Source organism: Molossus molossus, unplaced genomic scaffold (assembly GCF_014108415.1).
Source record: "Molossus molossus isolate mMolMol1 unplaced genomic scaffold, mMolMol1.p scaffold_m16_p_16, whole genome shotgun sequence".
NCBI lineage: Eukaryota > Metazoa > Chordata > Mammalia > Chiroptera > Molossidae > Molossus > Molossus molossus.
This window is the reverse complement of record NW_023425351.1, coordinates 43,751,194-43,777,559: the sequence shown is the minus strand read 5'-3', so window position 1 is coordinate 43,777,559 and position 26,366 is coordinate 43,751,194. Positions and strand designations below refer to the sequence as shown.

The window sequence follows — 26,366 nt, the reverse complement described above, 5'->3', positions numbered from 1 at the left end:
GATAATTTTTCTTTGTTCTTATTTCTCATTTTTTTTAATTAAAAAATTTTATTAGGACTGTTACTGTCTTAGGATTACATTTCATGGTAGGTATATAGTTTGTTCTTGCTTGTTGCTTCACAAGGAATTTGCTCTAGGCCGGATATACTACTGTAACTGGTATCCCTAATCCTCAGTGTTATCAATAGTGTAAATTGTGGAACTCGAGTACTGTGAAACTTCCTGAAAATAGATATCGTGGTCAAATAAATTTAGGATATAGTGTATACTATACTGAAAATTGGTATTTTAGAAATTCTCTTAGCAAATACTGTAGTAAAAATAAAACCCAAACAAACAAAAAAAGCACTTTAGTGTTGCTTAATCTAGGGAACAGAAAATATTTCTGGAAAGACTGCCCTATTTCATTCCCTTCCTTTCTTTCTCACTTTCTTCCTATCCCTTCACTTTTGATAAGTAGGAAGATTTAAGCATTTCAAGTAGCTAGAGACCTTCAGCTGAAAAATAAAGACAGAAAGTAAGACTTAAGTTAAATAACAGACCATAGAAGGAAATAGAGCTATCTTCTAAATCAAGATTTGGGAACAGTATAAGCCAAAAATGTTTAGTTAGTTAATTAGTATTATTCAGTCATCTCTGTGACCTTCTGATGGGCCTATTCTTTTTCCTCATAATAATACTTAATGCACCACAGCAGAGAGACTTCAGAAATCTTTCTTTAAAGCAAGTATTTTATTTGTTTTACCATTCACTTGTGTTATAATTTGAGAGCTGTTAACCAACGGAAAAGTAAGTTTGGCTCCCCACACAGTGAAACTCATGTTGAAGAGGCCTAACATTCTGTTTTCAAAATACATAAATGCTAGGTACATTTAATTCCTTGATATATTATAAATGTACCTAACCAGATATTTTTGGAATTGAATGAGATGAACACAGAACACTTATATAATAAGCACTCAGTAAATGTTAGCATAAGAAAACTATTAGACAAACTGAACACTCAATAATTGATAGCATTAGAAAAACTATTATACAAATTATTCTTTTAGTCATCAAAATATACATTCACAGCCCGGCCGGTGTAGCTCAGTGGTTGAACATCGACCCATGCCCCAAGAGGTCACTGGTTCAATTCCCGGGCAGGGCACATGCCCAGGTTGTGGGCCAAACCCCCAGTGGGTGCAGGAGGCAGCCAATCGATGTTCTCTCTCATCAATGTTTCTGTCTCTCTCTCTCTCCATCTCCCTTCCTCTCTAAAAATAAAGAAAACAAAACTTTAAAAAAATATGCATTCACAAAAATATTTGGTTAGTAGTAATAGTAGTTTTATTTTATTTTATTTTTTGGTATGTGCCCTTAGCAGGAACCGAACCCAGGACTCTCTGGTCCACAGGCCAATGCTCCAACCACTGAGCAAAACCGTCCAGGGCTTGGTTAGTATTATTAAAGATAATCCTAGATTGAATGAGATGTGAATGTGTGGATCTGGGGTAGGGCATCTTAGCTTTCCCATTAAAAAATACAAGTAGCATAAAACAAGATTGATGTACTTTATCTCTAACATTTGAGTACATATGGAGTGCTGTGAACTAATTCTCTCCCTCTCTCCCTACTTTCTCCACCTCTCTTCCTACCATTTTTATTTTAAAATTAATATTCAGATATTATTCAGATAATATTCAATCTAAATGACATACATTATTGACATATATACTGATGTAGAATGATAGTAACTCATATGATCAGATGGTCATAAATCAAGCACAAGTTTAGAGGTGCTAGAAATATCCCTGAAGCAGTCATTTGCTTTTGGCCCTCTAATGGTTAGGGCCAAAGCTCAAGCTGATTTGGGCTGAATACAGAGGCTAAAGTAAACTTCAGTGAATCTCTGTTTTATGTCGGAGAAAACTTACTTATAAGGAGATTATGTAAACTACATAAAACTAGATAGGTAACATGTGGTGGGATTTGAATTTGGACCAAGTAGCCTAAACTTTGCTTCCACCTTAATAAATTGTGACTGACTTAAAAAGGTCTTAGCTTTGTCCCCTGAACACACACAGATTCTTCATTCTGTCCTTTTCTCTCCTTCCTTCAAGAAAAGGTAGGATACAGAAGAGGTTGAAAGAGAATGCCCTTTTCTTTTCACTGATATTACTGTTTTGAAGACTGCTTTAGATTATAACTTGATAGAAAATAAAGTGTAGAGTCTTTGAAGATTTTTTTTTTTTCTTTTTATTGAGACTGCAAAGAATAAGGTGTTGGGGAAATTTTAAAACTCAGGGAAATGAAACTGCTAAATTACCGCATGTTGATTTAAATTGCCCTTAATTCATTCGTGTTTGAACATATTTATGATAGACAGTGGAGTAATTGTAGAAATGGTCTCTTGGAAATAAAGTGGAATTTAAGATGTAAAATTTAAGTTTAAAGCGTGAGATAATAAGAGAGCAACAGGTCTAAAAATGGAGGAAATTTCTCAATGCATAGTTTCATAAATTATATAATTTTAATAAATTTAATAAAAAAATCTCAGTTATAATTATTTAAATTTTATTGCTAATAACAAGAGGAACCCTGAAAGCTCCCCTAAATTTCCAGGCAAAAGGGAATGGTTGATATTTACAAAAGCCTCTTATTCACAGATAAGACCAGTGTGTTTCCCTTTCAAAGAGACCCAGAAACTCCTAGATATTTTTTAATTGAAAGTTTTATTAAGATAATTGTAGACTTGTATGTAGTGGTTTTTTTTTTTTATTCTCACCCGAGGACATTTTTGCATTTATCTTTACATAGAGAGAGACAGGAAGTAAGAGAGAGAGAGAGAGAGAGAAGCCTCAACGTGAGAGAGACACATCAATTGGTTGCTACACACGAACCCAACTGGGGCTGGGGGCAAACTGCAACTGAGGTACATGCCCTTAGCAGGAACTGAACCTGGGACCCTCTGGTCCACAGGCCAACTCTAACTGCTGAGCCAAATCAGCCAAGGCTCGTGTGTAGTTTTAAGAAATATTTCTGAGAAATCCTGTGTATCCACTTTGCCCCAATGACACCATTTTGCAAAGCTGTAAACAGTACCATCACCAGGATATTGGCAATGATACAACTTACCAGTCTTATTCAAATTTCCCCAGTTTTACTTGTAATTATTTGTGTGTGTATTTAGTTATATATCATTTTATCACCTGCAGGTTCATGCATGGTGAATACACACCATAGTCAAGGTACTGATAGTTTCATGACAAAAAACATAACTTTATGTTGCTCTTTTATAAATATATCCGCTTCTCCCTTCTCCTCCCCCCACTTCATTCCTAATCCCTGGCAACCACTGATCTGTTTTCCATTTCTAAAATTTATTCACTTCAAAATGTTAAATTGAATTATACAGTATGTAACTTTTTCAGAATTGCTTTTTTTCACTCGGCATAATTCCCTAGAGATTCATCTGGGGTGTTAAATGTACAGTAGTTAGTTTTTTGTTTGTTTGTTTTTTGTGGTGGTGGTTGTTTTGTTAATCTCACCCGAGGATATTTCTTTCATTGAATTTTAAGAGAGTGTAGAAGGGAGGAGAGAGGGGAAGAAAGAGAGACAGAGACAGAAAGAGACGGAGAAACATCCACGTAAGAGAGAGACATCAATTGATTGCCTCCTGCAGGTGCCCCAGCCAGGGTCAGGGATCGAACCTGCAACCCAGACATATTAACTCAGATAATAGATATTAGGGGGAGTCACAAATTTACTGTTCTCAGTCTTTTATCAGAAGCAAAAAACAAAACAAAAACTTTCTGATTGAGAAATTCAAGCATGTGTACTTTTTGGTGGGAGATTGGCACCAAAGATCACTTTTATCATGTATCTTAGAAGCAAAATATAAGAATTTATGTATAAATACAAGATATCACCAAGTGTGTGAATTGGTAGTTTGCCATTAACTTTAGTAGCTAGTCCATAGTCATTATATTTTTCAATAGCTATAGCTAGTATTTTTTAGCATTTTGATTTGAAAAGGAACAAGTAATTGGAAAAATCAGAAATGTATAAATATATAGAGAAGAAAATTTAAACCCTAATACCAGGAAAAATACTGTTAAGATTTTTGGTGTATTTCCTTATGGTCTTTTCTCTGTGCACAGAATACTAATTTAATAGAATTTTTATAAAATTCATACTATATATACAGTTTAGGCTATATATACAGTTTGGTATCCTAGTTAAAAGTTAAAATTGAACTTCAAAAATGCTTTCTAGCCATTTGTATGCCATTTGTGAACTTTTATTTTTTCCCTATTTTTATATTGATGAGATAATGTTAGGACTTATGACTATTTTCTCATGCATAAATAGAAAACTTTCAGGAAGAGCATTTAAGTTGGAGAATATTTTTACTTAATGACTATATCTTCTTTTATGTCACATTTTAAATTGTTTTTCTTGTTCTTTCAAGATATGCTGTGATAGCATTTGGATGTGCTAGCTGTCCAAAATTAACTTGTGGGCGAGAAGGCTGTGGAACAGAGTTTTGCTACCACTGTAAACAGATTTGGCACCCCAATCAGACCTGTGATGCTGCTCGACAAGAGAGAGCCCAGAGTTTACGTCTGAGAACCATACGTTCTTCATCCATTAGTTATAGTCAGGAGTCTGGAGCAGCAGGTACTTATGTCTAACCTTTTCAATACAATATTTGACACATACAGAACACTAGTTATTTTAAGTAAAAAATACAATTTTAAGTTCCTGTTATCACCTGTTCTCCTTTCATTTTTCAAAAGTGTTTCACGTGTTAGCATTTCTGTTCCAGAAGCACTCATTCTTTGCTATGGAAGAAGGTGGCATTGAGATTGGAAAGATTTTAACAACAACAAAAAAGGAGGTGTCATGATGATTTATATTAAGTGATAGCCAAAGGTGGTCCAAAACTGTTGTTTATAAAGGTGTTTTATGCGAAGCATAGCAAATATTTTAAATAAAATATTAATTTTCAATATATTACCTTTAGATTATTCCTAATTTTGTAAATATCACAAACTTGCAGGTTTAAAACAGTATTATATTTTGTGAAGTATGTTTTTTTTTTAAATATTTTTTCCTTATTGATTTTATTTATATATTTATTTATTTATTTTTTATCCTCACCCGAGGACATTTTTGCATTTATCGTCAGATAGAGTGGGAGGGAGAGAGGAGGGAAGAGAGAGAGCGAGAGAGAAACATCGAGGTGAGAGGGACACATCGACTGGTTGCCACCTACACTACCCCAACTGGGGCCGAGGACATACTGCAACCAAGGTACATGCCCTTAGTGGGAACTGAACCCTGGACTCTCTGGTTCGCAGGCCGATGCTCTAACCTCTGAACCAAACCGGCCAGGGCTGTGAAATACGTTTTTATTTACAGATGTCTCATTCAATTTCAGGACCAAGGGTTTATGGGGAGGATACTAGGAGCTTTGTGTCTTTGGCTAGCAGTTTAGAAATAACCTGGGGATCTGTATGTATATGAGTAATGTATATGCATCTCATAAATCTCAAAAATTAAAAACAATTTTGTGAACATCTTAATTTTTTTAAATAAAAATTCAAAAATTTGTTTTACATTCATTGAATTTTCATTGTTTATTGGAATTTTTAGAAGAAGTCTCATTTTTCTCATAGATTATAATAGGGAAAAACTTGGAAAATACAGAAATTTGTCAAGAAACTTATTTATATTTCTATTAACAGTGTGTTGAGATAGTTACATTCTTTATGCTACAAAAAAAAAAGGCTTATTCAACATTTAAAGTTGAATTCAAAATTAAACTTTAAATTTAACATTTCAGCCCTGGCCGGTTTGGCTCAGCGGTTAGAGCGTCGACCTGCGGTCCGGAGAGACCCGGGTTCGGTTCCCGCTAAGGGCATGTACTTCGGTTGCAGTTTGTCCCCGGCCCTGGTTGGTCGTGCGGGTGGCAGCCACTCGATGTGTCCTTTCACATCGATGTTTCTGTCTCTCCCTTCCTCTCTCTCCCTCCCACTCTATCTGTACAAAAAATCGAAAAATAGGGTGAGGATAAAAAAAAAAAAAAAAAAAAAAAATTTAACATTTCATACTTTATATAACGTACATGGATTTTCATGATTGTTTGCTGATTGACTTCTTTTTGGAGGTACAACTCATGCATATTAGTAATAATTTGTAGGTATGGGTCCAGAAGTAAAAATAAGTCAGTTTAGAATATATACCTAAACCGCCCCCTGTAGAGTCAGGTGTAGCCATTGAATGGCCCACTTAGAAATGCTATCCCTCTTCTGTAAGTGGGATGAGTATTTATTGGTTACAGGACACACAGACATATAGAGTAAAAGAATAGACTCTGGAATCAGACTGTCTGGATTCGAACCCCAGTTTTTCCACTTAGTCTTTGTGTCCCTGAACAAGTTACTTGCCTCACCGGTAATGAAAATACTAATAATACTTACGTTCATAAGTTTGAAACATTTCCTGGCTCATAGTAAGTTCTCTGGCTATATGAGGTAGGGAAACTTAAACCAGTTACCTGCTAGAGATGTGCATATGCCTGGACACATCATTAAAAAAAAAATGACTAAGTGATTACTTTTGCTATTAATTTTAAAATAAACTTTGTGATTCAGTCATCCAATTGAATGTTGGTCTTTCTCACAGTAGTTGCCATGGGAGATTTTATGTTTATTTCAACAGCGTTATCCTAGAGTGCCTTATTGATCATAACCTTTAGATCCTGATGCATTCACTTAAATTATTCCCTGAATGTTAGATTTCTGGGTATGACTATTTCTTAGTTCCTTTGGAACTAAGACTAACAATTAGACTATCATATCAAATTGAATCACTGGTTTGGGGTGGATTCAAAGTAAGATGCAACTATATGATCATGAGAGTGATTTTTTAAATATATATAGTAGCTTTGAAAGTAGTTATGAAAGAAAACCTTTTCCAAATGATTTGAGTCAAATAGTAGCATTGTTGGAATAAATGTAGCCTCTCAAGGTGATCGTTTTAAAAAACAAACTTCAAACAAAAATATAAACAAAAAAAAACTATATTTGAAAAATTTTCATGTGTGTTTAAAAATCTTATCTCATAGTTCTAAAAATTTAAAGTATGTGAATATTTACCTATAATGCTCCAAAAATCAAAACTGTCGGAACAAACATTTATGTGATAGTTTCTTTTGATGTAATCTGTAAAAACATTAAGAACTTTAACTTGGCTTCTCACTGACTTGTGGAAAAGAAAATAGAACAGGATGTACCATATAAAATGGTTTTATTAATGCTTGACATTCTAGATATTTGGTATTTGGTATTTTTTGTCTCCCATTGTCATGATACATTGAAAAATTGGCTACACTTTTAATAATAATTGATTGGTATAATAGTAATTAGGTGGTTATTTCTTTTTAATGAGTCACCTGTAGATAAATAAGTATGCTTAATCATATGGCATATTAAATAATTTATATTATGATTGTATTTGTCTTTACACTGTGACAGTATTGCATGAACATGAGACTCTTACTGCTACTAGGGGTGTTTATGCAACTTGGAGTTAAAGGAACTGCATACTTTTCATTTTTTATATTTTCCCCTCTCATAAAAATATATTTAATTGGCTCCCTGCCCCACCCCTATCACCTACTACTACCACCCCAAGATATAACCTCTGTTAACATTTATTTTTTATTTTATTTTATTTTTTTAATGTTAGCTGTAAGTTTTGTTAATCCTCGCCCAAGGATATATATATATTTTTTTTCCAAGGATATTTTTCTATTGATTTTTTTTTTTTAGATAGAGTGGAAGGGAGAAAGAGAGAGAGAAAAATACTGATGTGAGAGAGGCACATCGGTTGGTTGCCTCTAATACAGAGAACCTGTGGGTTAATTGATGTTTGGAAAATGGGGCATCAATTGACCATCTAATCAGTAAAACAATTTCATTTTGGATTTTTGCATTTTAAGAATATTTTGAGAGAAATATGTCAAATATAATGTGCACAGTAAAAATTTTAACACGGACTTGATGTTCTTTGGATGATTTAAGTCATGACTTAGGATATTTTTAATTTTCTTATTCTAATAATTATAATTTGTCTTGGTCTGGCTGCATAGAGTTATCAGTTTGCTCAAAATTGCTTGAATCATTAAAACACTAATTGTGAGCATTGACCAGTTGTTAAGTTAGAAAACAGTTTTGGTCCTAAAAGGAGCACTAAGGAAATCTGAATTCACTGATAAAGCACAGAAAAGAGAGTATAGCTTAACCCTTATCTGTAAGAAGTTGGAACAGATATTTGAATTCAGTGGCTAACACTATACAGATGTCTGTTTAACTATATGTAATTAGAAAATATAGCTGGCTACTAGTAACAGTAAAATAATTACTGATTGCTATTTAAATAGATGCTAAAGTTTAAAATAGTTGTAGAATTTGTGATAACTCTTACTCTTTGTCAGTGCAGTGATTCCTCAAATTATGTACCCACTTGATTTTAACTTGGCATCTTTGTACATTGTAACCATATTATTATACAATAAGCATATGACAACAGCATTTAAATAAATGAATAAAAAGGACAAAGATAACAAATGAAGAACAGTAATGAGCATAACCAACAAATTGTTGCTTTAATTCTGAAACCGTTTTCATTCTAAGTGTTTATAACTATAAAACTCTTCCTTAACAACTCTTACCTCCTCCCTTTTATTCTGAGTACTGATTCTTTGCAAGGCCCATCTGTATGAACTAAAATATGAGAAAAAGGCTTTTTATAAAGATGTATTATTTTTACAGCACTTATAGTTGATGTTGCTTAGAAGAGAGAAGTAGGCTCATAGTGCTTTATATATATAGTACTTCAGATTAATATCAAATTGTCACTTCCTATTAGTATTCATTCACTACAGGAATAGCATATAGAACATCTAACATTTTGGCTAAATGGAGAAGGTTAGTAAAGTTCTAGACATGAAGTGTGTCACTCAGAGAAGACTACGCTATGGGGTAGGGAGAAACATAAACTTTAGTTTACAGTTTGCCTAGGGCTGTCCTTGGTTCTCTTCTCTTTATTATTTTCTTATTCATTGTTCTTATTCTACTGCTACTGTGTTTGAAAATGTTTACAATTTGAAAAGTTAATGTAAAATATGTTCCTTTTCTTAGAAGAGAAGAGAAAATACCTTATATATAGCAAATAGTGGACAAAAGCTATCAGTTAACAAACTGTACATGATAAGATTTTTTTTGGCAGTGCTACAGTTGATTATCCAATAGAAATATTTTTTTTTAGACCAATTTTATATACTAAACAGGTCTATTTATTTTCCTAATAGCTGATGATATAAAGCCATGTCCACGATGTGCTGCTTATATAATAAAGATGAATGATGGGAGTTGTAATCACATGACATGTGCTGTCTGTGGTTGTGAATTTTGTTGGTTGTGTATGAAAGAAATCTCAGATTTACATTATCTAAGGTAAGTATATAGAAGGAGCTATTTCTATCTAAATATATTATAAGACAAAAGAATTTTTTGGGGGGGGGAGTGTTATTCTAAACATTTTTTAAACTTGGGATTTATGAGACACTTAAAGAGATCTTTTTCATTCTAGTTACATATATTTAAAAGAAACCAAATTATTGTGCTAGTCATTTGGGATTAATAACTAATCAAAAATAGGTAACAGATTTCTTTGTGTGTGTGTGTGTGTGCTTTTTGTTGTTGTTGCTGTTAAACTAGTTTATTAGTATTTAATACTATGTAATTATGCTAGGTCATAAATATTTCCATTTAATTTTCTCATATATAAATTTTCTCATTTAGGCTGTAATGTGAGTTTATGATAGAATCAGATAACTGTGTACCTAAAACAGGGATAAAATAAGCATGTTTTGCATTAATATACTCTTCAGAAACTAACCTAAGGTTTTGAGGCTAATGGAGGTCTAGGGATAAATATTTAAACTGAATCCCATTTATTAATATCTTTTTAATATAATTTATGATGTTCTTACCAAGATGTTTTGGCTTTTAATGAACTCAGTTTGAAGAAAGGGAAAATCTCATTTCTAAGTATGAGGCATCTTTTATAGTTGTAGTAATTTGTTGTGATGTTTTGCAGCAGTTACTTAACATTATAATTTTTTCCATTAGTCCATCAGGATGTACTTTTTGGGGGAAGAAACCCTGGAGCCGAAAGAAGAAAATATTATGGCAGCTGGGAACACTCGTTGGTGCTCCTGTAGGAATTGCTTTAATAGCTGGCATTGCTATTCCTGCAATGATTATTGGTATTCCTGTATATGTGGGCCGTAAGGTAAAATGCATAATTTCTTGTTAGTTCATTATCTTATCTTTAGGGTTTGGGTTGATGATTTTTGTTTTGTTTTTGTTTTGAAAGACTAAGGTCATTTTTAGTATTTTCAGTATAAAACAATTACTATTTTTCATAAGGTAATACATTTTTAGTGTTTGGCAAGCTCATATGGACGCATAAAAGGTAGAATTGCTTTAAAATTATCTGAATCTGAAAACTTCAGTACATTGCATTATAAACCAACTTTAACATAAAGTACTAATGGATGCACACACAACATTTTTCTCATGAGTATACCATTGTAGTCATGTCTATAAAGAGTTAATAGCTAAACAACACATGCCCTCAGGCAAAGAATAGCCAGTTTTTTTAATTACTTTCAACTTCAGTTTAAAACTTCCCACCCTCCCCAGTTTGCTGCTATTAGTAAATATGCTTTTTGTAGATTTTTAACAATTTTGTGAAAGTCCAAACACCAGTACTTACCACTGTATGAGTGATGAATTATACTTTGCTAGTTGAGCAAATAATTCTTTTTGAAAGGTTTATGGGATAATTTATGAAGTGGCTAAAAAGTCTGCTACTATCTAAATTAATAGAATCTTAGAACTGAGAAGTAACTTTAGAAATGATCTAATCCCAGCTCCATACCTAAGCAGGACTAAGTATAGGATTTTAATAAAGAGGGGGTGGGGGAGACTAACATTTGTTGAGTTCTTACTGTGTGGTAGGTGTTTTATGTATTTCAACTCATTTTAACCTCACAGCAATTTATGTTAGAATATTGAGGTTTAAGAAAGTTTATGTAATTTATCTTTAATTACACAGAAAGAAGCAGAGCTGGTATTTAAACGCAGATGCACAAATTTCGTGTGTAAGGTCCCTGATAAATTTCAGTCTAGCTATTTGGGTACTACAGTGATGGGGAAACCATCAGCTCATGAGACAGCTAATTCTGTTTTCAGGTAGCTGTAATTGTTAGAAAATTCTTATGTTGAGTCAGAATCTGTTTCTCTTTAAATTGTTTCATTTAATTCTAGTTCTGACTTTTGGAACCAAACTCAAGGCAAAGCTGAGCCTCTTCCATATGACAGCCAGATTTTTTTATATTTAACATATATTACTTTAATAACCAGAAAAATGACCATACATACTATTTTTTAATTAGCTTTGGGTCAGAAGAGAAACATATTTATGAGCCAAATGTTTATTTTCAGAATGTTGACGAAACTAAACTTAAATTGTCCCAAACATAGTAGCTGCTTTTAATAATTTTTTATACAGTTATCCAAAGCTAGGTTTCGTTAAAAACAAAACTGTTTATTTGATACTTTGAAGCAGAAGGAAAAGAGAGACTGTTGTACTGCACGCATCTACAAATAATTTATAGAGGAGAGATTATTTACCTCATTGTTCAAGTCCAAGGTGTAGTTACAAGTCTCCTTTTTTCAAACATGTACTCAAAGGGTTGCAAGGTGATGAATTAGTTTTCCACTGAAACAGTGTTCTCTGGTGTTCCGGGACACATATCGGCATATGAAAACCTAATAAGTTGATAAAATACCTAAAAGCTGAGCCTTTATTTGCAATAACAAATAGAGAATGTGGCACAAAATAGTAAACAGAAAAAATTAAGTTGAACCATAACTAGCAGAATGATATGATCACTGTAATTGAACATTAGTGCTTAAGGATGCAAAATTTTCTGGAAGACTCCTTTCCACTGGCAGCCTGCCTTTCCAACTCTACTCCATCAGTTTTTAGCTTTGGCTTTTCTCTGCTTCACTGCTAAGTTTTTGGAGTGAGGAGGAGCATTAGTTGCAGTACTGAAGAATAATGAAAAGTACCTTGGGAAGGTCTTCAGTCTCTGTCTACATGGACTGTTTAGGAAAATGTAGAGAGGCCCACTCCCTGAGAACATACAGTCAATGCTGGGAAACAGGATTCTGCCTAGGAAATATAAATATTCTTTGTCCATTTCATGCTTTGCTCACCTCCTCACCCCAGCTTTATCACTGTTTTATATCCTATGAGACTCATTATACTTTAGAGCCTTCAAAATAACCACATAATAGATTTTTTAAAGCCTCATCTGTAATATTGTTTATAAGTCAAATATTTTATTTGAGAGACTACCTGTGTACACTTTTGAGGCTGTTTTGAATCTGTCTCGAAACAAGACAGCTTTATTGGCTTTAGCCCTTGCAAACCATGAGAATAAAGATACTGAGCTATTTTCTGAAATACATATAATATCTCACAAGCCACTTTCATGGTGATATTAAATTGTGTTTGTTAACACCTGTACAGTACAGTGACTCTGAGTAGATCCAGCACCTGTCTTCTGATAGCATAGTTTATTCTCTTTTTTTCTCTCTCTATCCCTTACTTTGAGCTATAAGTTAAAGCCTAGGCTCTTGATTCATTTGGCAATATTTTTCTTCATAAAAAGGAATCTGAGAAAAAATTGATTCTGTTAGTGATATTTGCTTGTTAATACTGCTTTTTAATCTTGATTTTTAAAAAGATTGTGAAAATTACCCCTAGGAGCCAGTTTTTATTATTTAGGGATGCTTATTTAGAAGGAAAACTCTAGAAAGCTAATTTTTATAGAAGTAATCATGTTAGTCAAACATTCAATTCAGCTGTGTTACAAGTTAATACTTTTAATTCTTTCTTTGCTCAAAACACGATTATACTATTCTTGAATAAAACTATAAACACTACTTTTACTCAAGACTGTTTAAAAGTAAGCACAAAGTATAAAATCTGTTAAAGCACTCTATTATGTAAGCAAATTAATAAGGTGCAAATTATGTATAAGAATATAGTCTAAGAACAATAATATGTTTACCTTGAATTACGACATTTAACTATGAAATTACAAGATACATCACTTTAAACTTCTATCAAATGTAGGTCTTTCATTTAAGCAAGCATGTAATGTATTTTCTCTTTAATTTCACACTCCCGTTTCTATTTTTAATTCAAGATTCACAATCGATATGAAGGCAAGGACATTTCAAAGCACAAACGGAATTTGGCTATAGCAGGTGGTGTCACGTTATCTGTAATTGTATCTCCAGTTGTAGCTGCAGTAACTGTAGGTAAGAAGATGCTTAAAAATACTATTGACCTCAGATTTTATAAAACTGAAGTTGTGTGGAAGGATGTTAAAAACCAAAACATATTGTTGAATTTTTTAAAAGTTAGTTTTTTATTTATTTAAAACCATTTAAGCTGAACCTACAGAAAGCCTCTCACTTAGTAACTATATTGGTTATAGACTCAAGAGCCAAGCCTTAGGATATTTGGTAAATTACTAGTGGCAGATACCCCTTCTTCCCTCTTCTCAAATACAGTTTAAAAACCTGGCACTTAAAAAGATTTACATCTTTTTTTTCCTTCATATGTGTCACCTAAAATGCTGGAAATTTTGAATTTGTTTGTGTCCCTAAACAGCTGGGTAAATTCACTTTGGCAAGAGTTGCAGATCCCTAGTACTTTCCTCCTATATACCATCTCTTGAAAAGACTTTCTAAAATTCATGTTTCTGTGATTTAGTTTTTGGTTCATGATAACTAATGTAATTTCTCCTTAGGTATTGGTGTTCCTATTATGTTAGCTTATGTCTACGGTGTTGTTCCAATTTCCCTCTGTCGAAGTGGAGGTTGTGGAGTCTCAGCAGGCAGTGGAAAAGGAGTCAGGATTGAATTTGATGATGAAAATGATATAAATGTTGGTGGAAATAACACAGCTGTAGGTAAGTCTTTTAAGGAAAGGAAAGTAATGTATTTATTAATAGTTTAAGTAGGTGGAGGCTGTAGACAACATGCAAGTCAGAATTTTCATTACCCTCCTTTCACTAGGCCTAATAGTGTTCATCTAGAAGTTCATTGTGAAATGAACTGCCCAAGGAAAGATAAATGGATGAAAGAGGGTGGGATAGTTCTGGGTACCTAACCTCCAGTGGAAATATAATGTCTTGGACATTCTAAAATTTTAATCTCAAATGTTACCTAAAACATTGCAAGTCAGTAGGAAAAGGATATGAAGAGTAATACAGTTTATAAAAGAAAAAATACTGATGGCAAATGAGTATCAACCTAGGGTTATTCAAATACAAATTAGAACAATAACTGGAGAATGGAAGGGGTAGTAGGAGTATAAATTAATAAATCTTAAAGCATGTGCATGTTTTATATTCCAGCAATTCTTGTTTCAGAAGTTTTTTTTAGGGGAATAATCAGGCAAATGTGCAAAGATAACATCCACTTGCTTACCTCCCATTCTTTCTTGAACTCATCACTCCAATTAGATTTTAGTCCCTACCACTCCAAAATTTGATCTCTACCACACCACTGACCTCCATGTTACCAAATATAGTGGTCAGTTCTTGGTTTTCATTTAATATAAGAGTACATCTGACTTGGTAGACTGTGCCCTCCTTCTTGAAACATTTTCTTTACTTTTCTTCTGGAAAACCATTTCTTATCTTATCTCCTGGCCACATCTTTTCAGGCTTTTTGCTGGTTCAGTTTTCTCTCCAAACCTCTAAATTTTGGAGTTTCCCAAGACTCAGTTCTCAGACTTTTCTTCTTTATCTACACTCATTCCCTAGACAGTCTCATCTATTAAATAATATATAGACTGCTCTTAAATTTATATCCTAGTCTAGAACTCTCCTCTGAACTTCACACCTGTACACCTAACTCTTTTCGTTAATCTGCACTTGAATGTCTAAATGAGAATTTTAAGCTTAACTTGTCTGTAACCAAACTCTTCCTTCTAAAATCTGTTGTTCTTTTCATCATCCTCACCTCATTAAGTCTCATTCTCCATTCTTTCTGTTGCTTGGGTTAAAAACCTTCACTTATGTTGACTCCCCCTTTTTCTCTTCTTACGCTGCATCTGATCCATCAGCAAATTCTGCTACCTTCTTAAATATTTAGCCATAATCCAACTATCTGACCTTCTCCCCTGCTATTCTATTAGTCTACACTACTATCCTATTTCCTGGACTATCGTAATAGCTTCTTAATTGATCCATCAGCTTCTCAGATTCAAATCACTGTTCCACTATGCAGTCATATTGATACTTCTAAAACATAACTCAGATAATGTCTTTCTTATGCTCAATACAGTTGCCTAACTAGACTGGGAGGAAAAAAATCTGAAGTCCCTAGTATGACCCAGAGGGCCTCATGTGATCTGTCTTGTGCTATATCTCTGAACTCATCTCTTGTCACTTCTATTTTACACCACCCGCCTTGATGTTTTTGAGGGTGCTCAGCACACTTCCACTTCTAAGCTTTTAAACTTGCAGTGCCCATTGTCTGGAGAACTCTTCCCAAAGATTATTTTGTGGTTCCTTCACTTTCTTTGAGTCTCTACATGTGTTATTTTATTAGAGAGCCCGTCTCTGATCACACTATATAAAATAGCGCACAGGTATGCACACACCATGCCTCATCACTCTGCCTTTTACTCCCCTTTATTTTTTCTCATAGCATTTCTTTTTATGTAATTTTATTTATTGCTTTCCTCAACTGGAATATAAGATTCTGGAGGGCATAATGTTTGTCTCTTTGACCTACTATGACCCCAGTGTTTAGAACATTATTTGGTATGTGTAATAGGAACCCAAATTGGAGCAAATAAATGAATCATTTAGTACAAAGGGTGTGAAAAGTACTGTAAGATTGAAATATAATGGTATCAGATCTTGAACTAACTTGTAGACAGTTAGAACCATGGAATATATCTAGAAAGCAACTTGGCCCATTCTTACGATTTAGAGAATAATAAACTTTTTATATGACACCCTTATTGAAAATGTCACTTAGTTTTCCTCCAAAGTTAGCTAAATTTTTCAACAATCAGGTTCTTTAGAGTTCTTAAATCTTCTGGATTAAAAAAAAAAAAGTGGCCATCTAAAACTGAGGACCTGTCCTTAATCGAACTTTACTCTGAGATATTTCCTTTTACTCTTACCCTATAGTTATGTGTCCCTACTCCAGACATTTTTTTCTATTCCTATGTGTGTTTTATAATTTATATGATAAAGTGCCTTATCTGAAATCATGGAGGAACTTAAGAGAGACATTAATAATTACACTTATTTAATTTCTTTGAAATATTTGCATTTAGACACAACTTCAGTAGCAGAAGCAAGACACAACCCAAGTATAGGGGAGGGAAGTGTTGGTGGTCTGACTGGCAGTTTGAGTGCAAGTGGAAGCCACATGGATCGAATAGGAGCCATTCGAGACAATCTGAGTGAAACAGCCAGCACCATGGCACTAGCTGGAGCCAGCATAACGGGGAGTCTCTCAGGAAGTGCCATGGTAAACTGTTTTAACAGGTAAGAAAAATGTGCTTTGTTTTGTTGTATATTTTGCCTTTTGTTAACTACAAATTATTAATTTAATGAAGAGAATTTTGACCATGATTACATATTACCCAACTGTGGGTTGAAAAAAGTAATGTTAAAAAATGAAATTATTGCCCTGGCCAGTTTGGCTCAGCGATTGAGCATCAACCTGCGGACCAGAGAGTCCGGGTTCGGTTCCTGCTAGGGGCACATACCACACACACAAAAAAAGAAAGAAAATGAAATTATTGCCCTGGCCACTTTGGCTCAGTGGTTAGAGCATCAGCCCACAGACTGAAGGGTCATAGGTGTGATTCCCGGTCAAGGACACATATATCCCCAGCCTCCACTAGGGTTGTGCATGATGCAACCAATCGATGTGTCTTTCTCACATCAATGTTTCTCCCCCCCCCCCTTTTCCTCCCTTCCACTCTATAAAAATCAATGGAAAAATATCCTCTGTGGTGAGGATTAACAACAACAAAATGAAATTATTGGTAAACAGTGAATAAGGATCTTTTTACTTGTTTGGATTTTCTGTGACAGTATACCCATGATGAGGTAAAAACCAAGTCTAAGACATAATTCTGCCACTTTTTTCACTGCACTTGTCAGGTTTTACTTTTGAATCAATGCGGGAGGTGCCGCAGTGGACACAGTAAAGGCAGTGCTTGAAGTTGGACCTTACCTCTGAACGTGGCAACGGCTGGTTGTTAGGAAATGAGACACTGATTGAGTGATGGGAGAGCAGGTAGAGTCAGGATGTACAGGAATGCTTGAACTGAGGCCAGGGTCATCTGCTTGGGTCCTTTTATGTATTAATGGTTATTTCATTCTCACGAAATCTTTACCAGTAGTCATATAGATGAGAAGGAGAAATTAAAGCATTTTTATCTGTCCTTGTTTTCTCTTTTTTCACTATTCTTTACCTTTGCTTATTAACTTCTTTTTTAACTTAGGGGAGAGTATATGAATTAAAAGAAAAATTGATCATGCTTATGTTACTTTTAAGTAGTTTGCTTTTAAACACAAACTTTTAAGTTATACCAGTCTATACCAAGTCTCTTTTAAAGTGTCTCACGTGTTAAATTTATAGACCTTTATTTTTTTATTTATTTTTTCCTCACCCAAGGACATTTTTGCATATATCTTCAGATAGAGCGGAAGGGAGAGAGAGAGGAAGAGAGAGAGAAACATCGATGTGAGAGAGACATGCCGAGTGGTTGCCACTCACATGACCCCAACTGGGGCTGGGGACACACTGCAACCAAGATACATGCCCTTAGCGGGAACTGAACCCAGGACTCTCTGCTCCACGGGCCAACGCTCTAACTGCTGAGCCAAACTGGCCAGAGCAAATTTATAGACCTTTAAAACATATGTGTTTGCATTGATTTTAGAGAGAGAGGAAAGGAGAGGGAGAGAGAGATAGAAACATAAATAGGCTGCTTCCTGCATGCCCTCTACTGGGGATCAAGCCTGCAACGCCTGTATGTGTCCTGACTGGGAATCGAACCTGTGACCTCTTGGTGCATGGGACAGTGTTCAACCAACTAAACCACACCAGTGGGGCAGAACTATTTTTAATATATAGAGAGAGGCCCAGGATTTTTGATTCACTGATCTGTCATGAAGAATGCTTTTTTTGCCCTGGCCAGTTTGGCTCAGCAGTTAGGGCATCGGCCGGCAGACCAAAGAGTGGAGGGTTCGATTCTGGTCAAGGATATGTGCCTTGGTTGCGGTTCGGTCCTCAGCCCTGGTCGGGATCATTCAGGGGGTGGCCAGTCCATGTGTCTTCTCACATCCATGCTTCTTCCCCCCCCCAACTCTCTGAAGATAAATGGGGGAAAAAAACAACATCCTCAGGTGAGGATTTAAAAAAAAAAAAAGAATGGTTTTTAATGTATTTGGATCTTGTGTTTTGCACTAAACACACCAAGCGAAGTGCCACATCCTGAGTGAAAATAATAGAGTATATTTAAGTTAAACCCCTTTATGTCCTTGTGTGTTATTCTGTTGCTACCTTACTTAGCAAGCAGCTAATTTTTCTCCTTTTGTTTGGATGGCTGATACTGTTCAGTGCACTGCAGTAGAAGTTAAATAATCAAATAAAAAGAAACTTTAAAAAATAACATTTATAGTTGTTTCTAAAATAGCTTATTCTTACTAGAGCTTTTAACTGAATTATTTAAAGATACATATTATAGTATGCTGATGTATGGATTTTCGGGTTTTATCTGATATTTTCCTCTTAAGGTTGGAAGTACAAGCAGATGTACAGAAAGAACGGTACAGTCTAAGTGGAGAATCTGGCACAGTCAGCTTGGGAACAGTTAGTGATAATGCCAGCACCAAAGCAATGGCGGGATCTATTCTGAATTCCTACATCCCACTGGACAAGTAAGAAAGGAATTGTTACAAAGTCAGAACTATTTTTCAAATTAATTTTAAAGTAATTATCCCTGTCTCTGGGCAAAATTATCATGAATAATGGTTATCAACTCTTAGGTTCTCTGGGAAAAGAAAGGGGTGAGATATCCAGAATAGGCCAATCCATTGAGATGGAAAGTAGATGAGTGGCTGCCGGGGTTGGGAGGGAAGTATGGGAACTAACTGCTAATGGGTATAGGGTTTCTTTGGGAGATGATGAAAATGTTCTGAAGTTAGGGGAGTGGTAATTGTTGCACAACTCTGAATATATTAAAAACCACTGAATTGTACACTTTAAACAGGTAGATTTATGTAGCTGCTTCTCTTTTGTTTTTTAATCGAAGCAGTATTATAGTCCTTTTATTTCAAACAGGTTTTTTTTAGTAGAATGTATTGTACATTGATTTGTTCTGACAAAATGTATATAGTCTTTGAATTTTTCACACAGAAATCATTCCCCCTTTGCTGTCATCTGAATAAAAGTAAAAAGGAAGTTAGAAATGTATTTATATTTGTTACTCTTATGTTCCAGAGAAGGCAACAGTATGGAGGTGCAAGTAGATATCGAATCGAAGCCATCCAAATTCAGGCACAACAGTGGAAGCAGTAGTGTGGAGGATGGCAGTGCCACCCGAAGTCATCCTGGTGGTTCATCTAGCGGCTTGCCTGAAGGTAAATCCAGTGCCACCAAGTGGTCCAAAGAAGCAACAACAGGAAAGAAATCAAAAAGTGGTAAATTGAGGAAAAAGAGTAACATGAAGATAAATGAGACCAGAGAAGACATGGATGCACAGTTGTTGGAACAACAAAGCACGAACTCAAGTGAGTTTGAGGCTCCATCCCTCAGTGACAGTATGCCATCTGTAGCAGATTCCCACTCTAGTCATTTTTCTGAATTTAGTTGTTCTGACCTAGAAAGCATGAAAACTTCTTGTAGCCATGGTTCCAATGATTATCATGCCCGATTTGCGACTGTTAACATTCTTCCTGAGGTAGAAAATGACCGTCTGGAAAATTCCCCACATCAGTGTAGTATTTCTGTGCTTACCAAAACTGCTTCATGTTCAGAAGTTCCACAGTTGAATCATATTGCTGAAGAACATGGTAACAGTGGAATAAAGCCCAATGTTGATTTATATTTTGGTGATGTACTAAAAGAAACAAACAACAACCACTCACATCAGACAATGGAATTAAAAGTTGCAATTCAGACTGAAATTTAAGCCTATAAATGCTGCAAAATAATTACCACTGAACAACCTTGCTTGGAGCTGGTTGAAGTACACATGACTGCTTTTAAGTTTCAAGTTACCAGCAAAGGCCAGGTTACATAATCTTAATGCAGATACATTTTCTATGTTCAGCAAAACATTGTTTCATACGGATCTTAACTACCAAACTATGAAATGAAGGCTTTAAAAGTGCATTATTGTAAGGACAATAATCCTTCAGAGAAGTATGTTTTGTGCATTTGCCACAAAATACTGCTTGAAGCACATACTTGTGTACTTAGGAATTTGGCTTAATTTATAATCAATATAAAATACTAATGCAGTTCTACAGCATTCTTATGAAGAAAACTTGAGGTTTAGGGTTAAGTGGTTAGTGACATTTTATTGAAACCACTAAGGGATACTGTTTAAAGAACCTTGCAGGTTATTTTCAGTATATGATACTCTTTGTAACGTTTCTATTCATAACTGGGCATACATTTTTTTTCATATGCACTGTGGAGATGTAAAGCTTAATGCAGCCCATTTGCTACCATTTGGATACTTAGACACTTTGAGCAAGATTGTGGCAGTTTTTTTGCACAACTTTGAAATAGAAATACCTGGTACTCTATATATCTTGTATATTGTTGATGCCATCATAGAAGAAAAGTATAAAGGTAGGTAATTAAGTATACTGACAGCACCAAATAAGATATATAAAACCGCAAAACAAAATTCCATTTGTTTATAAGTATTACGAAAAAGTCACCTTTCACAAAGTGGAAGTTTGATTCTTGGTGCCTTTGGTATAGATTTTAAGGCTCTAGTTATTTGAGGATATTTCTGTATTATTTTCCGTAATATCCTCTCTAGCCACCTTGGATTGTGTAGAAAAATACAGACTAGATATACATAAATATGATTAATAATAACAGTGCTGAAAAAGTATTAGCCTACCAAAGACACACTCAGGCTTTAGTGAGTAACTTCACATAACCTCAGTTTTTAACACATGCGTATTTTCTCCATTCATGAAATTAAAGTACAGTGCAGTTTGTACCAAGTACTAAGGAGGGGGTCCATGTATGACTGGCTTTATTTTCTTTGTTTTTGTTTATAGAAGATGTTCAGCTGACATAAAACAGAAGTTAGCCAAAATACTGCCTGTACTGTTAAATTACTGTATAATTCACTTAAATAAAACAGGTTAACCTCAATGATAGCAGTTAAAATGTTCCATTTTATGTTTCTTTTAAGTATTACCATTATGGTGCTACTGAGCATTTTCTTTTGATAAAAGAAAAATGCCACGGGCTGCATTCTTCTTACATCACTTTTTCTCACAGGTCCATTAATATGCTTATAACACTAGTGCCAGTTATTTTATTTGATAATGCTTATAGTATTTGTATATATGTTTGCATTCCAATTTTGTTCAATAGTGAGTGTGTAAACTGCATACATGAAATAAATGTAAATACTAATGTATTGCTGCCTTATGGTTTCTGCATAGGTGTTTTTACAATAATGGGAATGTTCATTTGCCCTATGGTCATTATTCATAAATATTGCAAGCCATTGATACAGTTCTGCATTCTGTCTCAGCCCAAAGGGAAGCGTTTACTGAACTTCTCAACAAATGATTGTTAGAAACCTTTCTTCATGTTTAATACCTGTCTTTCCTTCAGAAAGGAGTTGTTTAATTCATCAAAATAATTTTATTTTTTCACTTTTTTAGAGAAGAAGGGAGAGGGAGAGAGAGAGAGAAACATTGATGAGAGAGAACATCAATTGACCGCCTCCTGCATGCCTCCCCACTGGGGATTAGGCCTACAACCTAGGCATGTGCCCTCACTGGGAATCGAACCAGCGACCTTTTGGTGTATGGGTCGCTACTCAACCACTGAACCACACTGGCCAGGCAAAATAATTTCATTTTTTAAAGTAAATAGATATATTATTAAATTGTGAAGCAATAAGTGCTGTAATCCTTAACAGAAAAGTAAAAAGATCTTAAAAGACTATTTTAAGAGATTCTACTCTAGCAACATTAGATTATAAACTAGAGCAGTTTAAATTCAAACTAATAATTGTAATCAAACGCTTTCTATTGTCATTGCCTCTATAAAATGATTTCCTTTTTCAGAGTTAATACTTTATGAAAATCTGTATGAATATGTTGACTGCCTTCTTGACATTTCTGTAAAAAGCAAAAAATTAAATGGAAAGCTAAATGATTTTAGGAGAAATACAGCAAAATGCCATGTGGGAGCCAGTGCAATTCATATCACCCCATCCTACTTCTGGTTGTACCCCAACCAGTTCCACCTCAATCTCAGTTTTGAAGTGGTCTAAAACTTTCATCTGGCTTTAGAAGTTTTTTCATGTCCCAGGGGTTTTTTAAACATGGATTAATTTAGGACTAAGCCAGATTCCCATGAAGCTCAACTCTGGACAAGCCTAGAACAAGAGAACACTCTAGGGTTCAAGACAGGCCTTACCAAATCTTTAAAAACCCTTTGTGCTTTGCTTTCTGTAAGGCCTATGGGGAATATCACAAAGGTAGTGAGAAAGAGGATTGCAAAGATTGTAATAGTATACCTTGCTGTTAATTATGTAGACTATCAGTTTAACTCGATTGTCTTAAAGAACAAATTCCCAGCTTCAGAGCACTGAATTAGCTTTTTATATTAAATTCACACAATCCATTGCTTTTATTTTCATGTAAGACTTTCTATGCCATATTGTCTGCTTAAACAGAAACTTCAATCACCAAAGGATAAAATATATGTTGAAAACCATCAGAGCTATAATTCCTACATAACATAAGTAAAATGCTGAAATTCCTGCTCCTTAGATCATGTTGCCTTTCTATTCAGAGTCATCAAGATCCTCATGATTACATTTTATATGGTTCCTTTTAATGACTTTGTTGTTTCATTAAGTATGAAAAATCATTGTTAAAGACCAGTATTTCCATACTGATTGGTTTTGAATGCCCAAAATAGTATTCTAAACTTGGGGAGAGTTATTTTGGTAGCCATCATTTAACAGATGAATAGTGAAAGGGAGTTTAGTTCAAATTTAATCACTGAAAGGGAATTTAATTCAAATTTAATCACTTCATATGCTTCTCAAGAATTTTTGTGATTTCTTCCCATTAATTATTCATTCAACAAAGTAACAAAGTAGATCTGGATATACAGCATTGTACCAAATAAATAGACACTCTGGCTGCAATGAGCTTATATTATAGTTGAGAGAAAGCCATAAATAATATACATATGTATAGCTTAAAATAATGTCAGGTGATGGGTGCTATGGCAAATAAGGGTGGGGAATAAAATGACTAGAGATACTGGGTTTTACACAGAGAAAACCTGAAGGAGCTCTTCTTAGATAACACTTATGCACAGATCTAAAGGAAGTGAGGCAAGAACTATGTAGATACACCTAATGGATGAGCATTCCAAAAACATATCTTCTCCCAGGTAAGTTCACGGACAATTTAGATAACAATCTTGGAATTTGTTGGATAGTAAGGTAAATCTGTCCCTTGTTTTTCTGGGAGAGTGTCTTGACCGTTCTTGGCACTTTACATTTCTATAAACATTTTAGAATAACCTTGTCGAAGTCTACCAGTTGTGATTGGGATTGTACTGAATATATAATTATTCCTATAGAGGTCCTTAATGTCTTTTGTTAAATTTTATTCCCAGGTACTTGATAGTTGTTAGATGTCATTTCCTGTTTGTTACTAATAGTATATAGAAATACATTTTTTTTTCCTTTTTTTTTTTATCCTCACCCTAGGACATTTTTCCATTTTTTGTTCAGGTTGAGTGGGAGGGGGAGAGAGGAAGAGAGAGAGAGAGAGAAACATCGACGTGAAAGGGACACATTGAGTGGCTGCCACCCACCCGACCAACCAGGGCCGGGGACAAACTGCAGCCGAAGTACACGCCCTTAGCGGGAACCGAACCCGGGTCTCTCTCGACCGCAGGCCGACGCTCTAACCGCTGAGCCAGGCCGGCCAGGCCTTTCCTTTTTATTTTTAGATTACTTTTATAAGAGCTGAGAACAGTGAAACAAGGAAGGGCTTAGGGCAGAAGAAGCAACAGGAGAGCCGAGGTGGGGCTGCTTTGACTCTAGAAATATAGGAAAATGAGCCATGTGGGGCTGTGTGGACTCACTGAGAAGTGAAAGTCAGTCACAGTGACGGAAGTGAGTCAAGGCTGGACTGCTTTTACTTCACTGGAAAGTCAGAGGAAAGGGTGCCTTGGGGACAGGTTCAGGGGGTAAGCCCAGACGAGCTGCTGCTGCCCATTGCTTCCCTGGTTGCGAGTCTCATGGTTCGATTTAGGAGAAATATGCCTGAGAAGGAAGAAAGGCCTGAGTTGGGGGAGAGGCAGTGGGGAGCTGATTTTTTACTCTTCTAATAGTCTATCTCTAGATTCTTTGAGATTTCTATGTATATAATCATCTGTGAATAATTTATTTTTACTGAAGACTTTTACAGTGCTTTGAAGTGTCAAACACTTTTAATGTACCTTTAAATGTTAACTTATTTACTTTTCAGAACATCAGCCCTGTGAGGTGGTATTCGTCTCCATTTTACAGATAAGAAAATTGAGGCACAGAAATTCTAAGTACTTTGCCCAGATTTGCATAGTTGGCAAGTAGCAGAGCCAGGATTCAAACTATTTCATTTCTTTCTCTTCAGTCTTTACATCATATACATCTTTCTTTTTCTGGCCCATTTGTATTGGCTAGGACTTAAAGTATATAGTGCTGAATAGCAGTGGTTATGAGGGCATTGTTGACTTGTTAGTAATCTCAAAGGGAAACCTTTGAATGTTTCAACCATTAATTATGTTATTTGCTGTAGATATATTTGTAGATACTCTTTGTCAGATTTTATTAAATTCTCTTAGTTTGCCAAGAATTTTTACCTTGGGAAATGTTGAATTTTATTGACTGCTATTTGGAAGGAGGAGGACATCGGACATCTATCATATAATTGTGGTTTATTCCTTTAATGTGTTAATATGGTGAATTTGATTTTTCAAATGTTAAGCTAACCTCCTGTGATGATCTTCAATATCAGAGTGTGTAAGATTGGAATTATGTCTTCATTAAATGTTTAGGAGTTGTTAAGGTGATCTGGGTCTTCTGAATTGTTTGTGTTTTAGTACCACAGAGAGCCAGGCTTTCAGGGTTAATGTTCGTACGTATAATACAAGCAGTAAGAAATGGCAAGCTTTTTTCTATGTAAGAGTTTACTAATCCTAGAAATGTCCATTTTGCTGGCTCTCTGTTGACAGCAATAGTCCACTTTTATTGCTTTTTTCTTTCCAGCCGTTTGTAATAGTATAGGAGCACCTACCTATTTCTCCATCTTTTGTCCTGCACAGAGGAGGTAAAACTTAGATACTTCACAATCTACGTGTACCAGATGCCTCCAAATTCTGATTTCAGGATACTGAGAGGAAAAAAGAAATCTTTATAGTATTTACAACTATAAACCTACTTTTGCTAAACCCTGTATATTATAGCTATTAATAGTTATATTTTTCTCCAAATCTATTACTTGACTATTGACTTTATTAAGCTTTTTGGGGTTTTTGGTTCGTTTTTGCCGTGAATTTTATTTTTTAGTAAACTTTATTTGGAATATTTTTATATTTACAAAAATGTTGCAAATATAGGTCAGAGGCATCCTATCCACTCTTTGCCCATATATTATTTTCTGCCATATGAAAGCTCTATTGCCATCTGTGTCTAATTGTATATTTCAGACCTTATAGTAATGCTCCTAAATTGTACTTACAATCTCCTAGATTTCCAGTGAGATTAAAATTTTTTTACATTTGCTTTAATCTGTTTTGAGTATATGTTCAGTGTATTATAGAGGTCCAATCGTACTTCTAACAGATGAAAAGCTGTTTGTTAAGTAATCTATCCTTTTCCCACTCATCTGAATACCGCCTTTAAACTGGAAT

The 26,366-nt window shown here is 34.9% G+C and overlaps 1 protein-coding gene across 2 annotated transcripts in view; it reads left to right on the top strand.

Moving 5' to 3' along the window:
* The window catches only part of RNF19A (ring finger protein 19A, RBR E3 ubiquitin protein ligase), a 42,349-nt gene extending 20,492 nt beyond the window's left edge, over positions 1-21,857 (top strand). For both annotated transcript variants that reach the window (XM_036263806.1, XM_036263808.1), the window contains exons 3-10: positions 4,454-4,662; positions 9,362-9,506; positions 10,185-10,347; positions 13,340-13,454; positions 13,949-14,110; positions 16,498-16,711; positions 18,977-19,120; positions 19,683-21,857. In XM_036263806.1, coding sequence (XP_036119699.1) covers positions 4,454-4,662; positions 9,362-9,506; positions 10,185-10,347; positions 13,340-13,454; positions 13,949-14,110; positions 16,498-16,711; positions 18,977-19,120; positions 19,683-20,373 — 1,843 coding nt within the window. In that variant the 3' untranslated portion in view covers positions 20,374-21,857. The remainder of the gene's footprint in view (positions 1-4,453; positions 4,663-9,361; positions 9,507-10,184; positions 10,348-13,339; positions 13,455-13,948; positions 14,111-16,497; positions 16,712-18,976; positions 19,121-19,682) is intronic.
* The last annotated feature ends 4,509 nt before the right edge of the window (positions 21,858-26,366 follow it).